This window comes from Orycteropus afer, unplaced genomic scaffold (genome assembly GCF_000298275.1).
Source record: "Orycteropus afer afer isolate SDZICR_OR568_19922 unplaced genomic scaffold, OryAfe1.0 scaffold00003, whole genome shotgun sequence".
Lineage (NCBI taxonomy): Eukaryota > Metazoa > Chordata > Mammalia > Tubulidentata > Orycteropodidae > Orycteropus > Orycteropus afer.
This window is the reverse complement of record NW_006921590.1, coordinates 26,595,819-26,601,594: the sequence shown is the minus strand read 5'-3', so window position 1 is coordinate 26,601,594 and position 5,776 is coordinate 26,595,819. Positions and strand designations below refer to the sequence as shown.

At 43.0% G+C, this 5,776-nt stretch overlaps 1 protein-coding gene across 1 annotated transcript in view; it reads left to right on the top strand.

Annotated features, from left to right (window-relative positions):
• Positions 1–5,776, top strand: part of CPNE4 (copine 4) — a 630,026-nt gene that overhangs the window by 431,762 nt on the left and 192,488 nt on the right. The window contains exon 6 of the mRNA XM_007936892.2: positions 1,638–1,727. Within this exon, the coding sequence (XP_007935083.2) occupies positions 1,638–1,727 (90 nt within the window). The remainder of the gene's footprint in view (positions 1–1,637; positions 1,728–5,776) is intronic.

Below are 5,776 nucleotides of genomic sequence, written 5' to 3'. Positions count from 1 at the left end.
CAATCCTTTGAAAATATCTAAAGATAATTCTTTTGAATTCCTTATCAGAGAATTCCAATGCTGCTTCTTCTTCAGGGATGTGTTCTGGGTCTGTATCCTGCTCCCTTGTTTCTACCACTTTATCTTGCTTCTTTTTGTGGACTGTGATGGTCTATTGTCTCTGTGGCATCGTGGCATTGTTGTATTTAGATCTGTGTTAACTGTGAATAGCAGCCAAGGGTGATTCAGGCTCTTCTTGGTGATTTTTTTTTTATCATTGGCCCATTGGTGGAGAAGGAGGTAGTGGCTCTCACTCAGTAAGTGAAGTTGCAGGAGTTGTGGGTGTAGTTGTGTTTTATGGGGACTGTTCTGTCTCCCACTCAGTTAGACTAAAATTGCAATTGAATAACCATCAAAAAACTAAATGCATATGAACAAAAAACACCCCATGTAATCACTCAGGAACAGTAACCAAAAAAAGAAAAAAGGAAAAAAGAAGGTGAAAAAAATAAGAAAACCTGTAATATCTGGGGATAGGGCACTAAGAGAAAAATGGTAGAGAAGGAGAATAAGGAAGGAAAAAAAATGGGAAAAATGCTAAAAGAAAAACTAGGAACAGAGTTAAACATGAGAAAAAGAGTTGGGGGGGCTTAATTAAAAAAAAAAAAAAATTTCAACCAGGAACAGGGAAAAGAAAAAATGCTGAAATCTAGCACCTGGGTGAGGAAGAATAAGAATAATAGTAAAAAGGACAAAAGTATTAATAATAATAGTTGTTTTAAAACAGATAAGTACAAGCAAACTAATCACCAGAAAAAAGAAAGTGAAAAAAAAAAATTGGTGGAGGACAGGGCAGGGCACCCAAGGCTCCATCTGAGCACACAGACTGTCATGGAGTTCCTGTGGACCCAGAAGGTATCTGAGAGTGGGGGATGGCCGCACCTCTGCTCACCAAGCAGATGTAGTGTATAAGAGTAACAAGAGGAATATCGCACCTTTCCAGTCTTGCAGGTCCGAAGTGTCCTTGAGGTTGCCGGCAAGCAGAACGTGTTCTTAAGCCCCAGGAATCTGTGAGAGTGAGGTCTCTAAATATCCAAAATAGTCAAGCCGCTTTTAAACCTTCAAAATGGCTGTGACTTCTGGACCGGCAAAAGTCCACAGCTCAGCCCACCTTTCTCTTTACCATCTCCATTTATTCCCTAGCCACCAGAGCAGTCCTCCATGCAGTTCCTGGCTAGCAGAGCTGATTTTTAGGTTAATTCTTAGGTCCTACCACCACTCGGGAATCTCCAAGCTGTCTGTGCCGTGCCATCAGGCTTGCTCTGGATCACTGCCAGACCATAGCTCCATCTGTCTCTTTTTGGTATTTTCATGCAAATTCTTCTGCTAGTTGGGGTTTAGTCCACTTCTATATCCTTCCCTTCAAGGCTCAGGGGTCCAGGATTATCTTCTGTGTCTGTGTTAATTGGTTTCCCTTTTCTTTGTTGACGAGGGTCTGTGCAGTCTTTCTGCCTAGTCCGCCATGTTACCAGAACTCCCTCCAGACAATTGTTCTTTTCATAAGCTTCACGATGCCTTCTCAAGCAGTTTTTATGTTGAAATGTGAAAATGTCAAGCATTTCCTCCTCAACCCACTACTCTTCTCTTTCTTTTCTCAGGTTGTGATGAATAACTTGAGCCCAGCCTGGAAATCATTCAAAGTATCGGTAAATTCCCTATGCAGTGGAGACCCAGACCGTCGGCTGAAGGTCAGAAATCTTTCTATGTCTGAAAAATGCAATTCTTTAAGTATTTAATCCTCCTCTTTATCCTCAAGTGAATGTTAGCAAACCCAGAACTTCCTATTTCATTTCCTAACCAACTGTTTTTTCTGCTAGAACCATTGAAGCTCATAAGATAGCCCAAAATAAATCTCGAGGCAAAACCCATGGCTTCTCAGAGCCAAAACTGTGGAAATAAGATCAGAGTATACTTAGTAGTTATTAAAAAAAAATTGTTGCTGTGTAAGTATCTGTTGTTGCAAAACTTAGGAGCTTAAAACAATAAATTTTTATTCAATTAATGATTCTGTGCATTGGAAAATTGGGTTGCACACATCTAGGTGGTTCTTCTGTTCATCTCACTTGGAACCCCTCATACTTTTGCTGTCAGCTGCACATAAACAGGGTGACTCTGATTCTGGGGTTGGGGCAGCTGTCTTATGGAATGATTGGTGTGGGTAGGCTATATGTCTCATCATTCAGCAGACTAGCTGGGACTTATCCATACCGTGGCCTTAGGGTTCCAAGAAACCAAAAGCAGAAGCTACAAGATCTCTTGAGGCCTAGGCTCAAAATTTACATAAGGTCACTTCTTTCACATTCTATTGCCAAAGCAAGTCACATGGCCAGCCTAGATTCAAGGGGTGAAGAAATAGATTCCATCTCTTGCTAGAAGAACCTGCAAAATATTGTAGCCATCTTTTCAATGTGCCACAGATGCTTTTTGAGCACCAACGGAATGTAGATGGGAGAAAAGACATATGAGGGCCAAGAATCACCAAGGGCAGGCAAGTGGCAAATACCAGAAGCAGACTGCAGGAGGCATTCATTATGGCCCCATCATCTGTCCTTCCCTCCACCTTAGAAGTCCAAAAATTCCATGATGTCCGTGCCCCAGAATTGTGGGGTTTTTTTTAATTTATTTTTACCAATTTAGCCTGGCAAGTAAATTCATAGGCGACTGTTGTTATCCTGTGCCATTGAGACAATTCCAACTCATAGTGACTATAGGACAGAGTAGAACTGCCCCATAGAGTTTCCTAGGCTGATACCTTGATGGAAGCCAATCACTAGATCTTTTGTCTCGCAGAGCTCCACCAGACGAAGTCCTATAAACTGAAAGGCTAACTAATTATCGTTTGTGAGAACCATGATCATCAAGCTGAGGTGGCAATCACATAAACCTAACTAGGATATTTTCTCCCTGTAGGCAAACCCTGGGGAAGCTGCTTGTTAGAAAGTTGCTGTGATAACCTGAAAGTGGAGCCAGGATGCTGAATTAATAACAATAATTATATAATTAATTATAATTAATAGTACTGGTTAATGGCTTCAGACTCTGAAAGCCTGAGGCATCCACCTCCCCTCTGGGAGTGTAGATCTACCAGGATGATTAAACTTTCATGTGGATCTCTCAGGGTACCTGATCCCCCCGAGAAATGTTAAATAGGCATTATCAGTGTTTCTCTTTAGAACTACATTTTTCCTCGCTCCTTTAGCAAACCTTCTTCTGATGAATACAGTCCTTTTGATTTGTTGATGCTGTCAATCAGGTCAGAGTTCCAGCTGTCAATCAGGTCAGAGTTCCATCTGTTAGGTTGAGGACACCCTTTAAGGTGACTTTGTCTATCTCTGCTTAAGCCCATTCTGTATAGACTTTGTGCTTGAACACTCATAGGACATGCTTGCTTCCATATTCTTGAGGAGTGACTCAGTGTTGTCCCCTGATATTTCTTGTAAGAGCCAACATATTTCAAGCCTCAATCCCCTGTGGAAACTGTCTGTAATGCTAAAATTAGGAGTCCTGGCTTTGGGCCTTCATGTGGCAGGTTCTATACTATGCCGCCAAGCCCAGAATAGCCAAAAACTACAGTCTCAGGCATGAGGGGAATTGCCTTTTATTGCCTGCACTTTGAGCAGCACCTTCCCACTCCTAGGGACATGAGTGGCCCCCTTTGGCCAGAAATAATTATAATACTCCTTGGGCCATGTGTCAACTTTGTCATGGGGAATTACAAAAAGGATAAAAGGAAAGGTTTATCTGTAATGAAATAAATAAATATGTAGAAAAGGAGTGCTTTGTATTCTTTTGAGTGTTTTCTGTAGAGGAAGAGGAGTAAAGAAAATAAATGGGTAGAGGGAAAAGAGGGAGAGAGCAGCAGAATTTCTCAACAGCTGCAGCATTGACAATTGGATTTTGTTGTGGGATATTTAGCACTATCCCTGATCTCTATCAAATAGATGCCAGTAGCAGTCCCCCTCCCCAGTTGTGATAACCAAAAGAGTGTTTCAAGAGCTCTGGTGGCATAGTGCCTAAGGCATTTGACTGCTAACCAGAAGGCTGGTGGTTCAAACCCACCAGCCACTCCTCGGAAGGAAGACTGGGCACAAAAAAAGTATTTAGACATTGCCAAAAGTTCCCTGGGGAAGCTCTGGTAGTGTAGTGTCTAAGGCACTACTATGGTAGAGCAAGGAAAAGCATAGTTCTACACTAGTATAGTGTAATGGATAAGGCCCTTGACTGTTAACCAGAAGGCTGGTGGTTCAAACCCACCAGCCACTCTTCGGAAGGAAGGTTGGGCAATCTACTTCCATAGTGATACCGCCTCGGAAACCCAAGGAGGGGTCGCTATGAGTCGGATCCAGCTCAATTGCACATTACAACAACAAAAACAAAAGTTCCCTGGAGGATTAGACCAAAGGTTCTGAAACAGCTTACATCAGAATCAACCAGAAGGCTTGATAAAGCAAAGATTGTTGGGCCCCACCCCCAGAGTTTCTCATTCAGTAGGTCTGGAGTGAATATGAGAATTTGTACCAAAACAAAAAACCCAAACCCACTACCAGTGAGTTGATTCCGACTCAGAGTGACCCTATAGGGCAGAGTAGAACTGCCCCTTGGGGTTTCTAAGGCTTAAATACAGAAACAGACTGCCTCATCATTCAGTGGGCAAACCACTGACCTTTTGATTAGCAGCCAAATACCTTAACCACTGCACCACCAGTGCTCCTATCAAGTACCTGGGTGACACAAATGGTTAAGTACTGGACTACTGATCAAAAGGTTGGCAGTTCAAATCCACCCAGAGGTGCCTGGGAAGTAAGGCCTAATGAACTGCTTCTAAAAGATCACAGCTTTGTACTTTGCACCGTACATGTGGGGTCCCCATGAGTTGGAATTGGCTTGATGCCAACTAACAACAACAACAAATTCCCAGGTGTTGCTGATGCTGCTGAGAACCTGTAGTATAGATGTTTGCTCATTTTATGTCCTCACGCAACTTCCCACCTCCCAGCCTGCCCACTTCCACCTTTTCTCAGGTCAGCACCCACTCACTACATGTACACTCTTCTTAGCCTTCAGGGTTTTGCACCTGCAGTACTCGCTGCCCAGGATGCCTTCTTTCCTTACTTCTCTGATTTTCCTAGAACATGCTGCCTTCCTTCAGATCTCTTAAATCTTCCTCCACTTGTAGCAAACCTTCCCTGACCTGCCTGGATGAATTGCCTTGTAGCCTCCTAATTTCCCACATGGGAATACTTCTCAACTCATTCTGAAATTGCCTGTTTACCTCTCTGACTCCCCAGTAGATGATTTGCTTTTTCTGGTTTTGCCCTTTCAGGGCGGGAACTGTATTTTGTTCACTGCTTGTCAGGGTATCTAGCACAGTGCTTGGCACAGAGCAGATATCCAATAACTGTTTTCAGGATTGATGAATAGAGGGACAAGGGAGGCATCAGGAGGTCACAGGGAGTGTCTGAGCCGCACTTCCCTTTTTCATGTGGGGGAGTATACTAGACCACACAGTGTCACAGTAACCCATTCACAGTAACTGTTGTTTTTGTTGGTGCTGTCAAGTCAATTCCAACTCATAGTGACCAGTGTGACAGAGTAGAACTGCCCCATGGGGTTTCCTGGGCTGTAACCAATGAGCAGCATCACAATAAATGGAGAGAAGATTGAAATTGTCAAGGAATTCACGTTGCTTGGTTCTACAATCGATGCCAACGGAAGCAGCAGTCAGGACATTAGACGA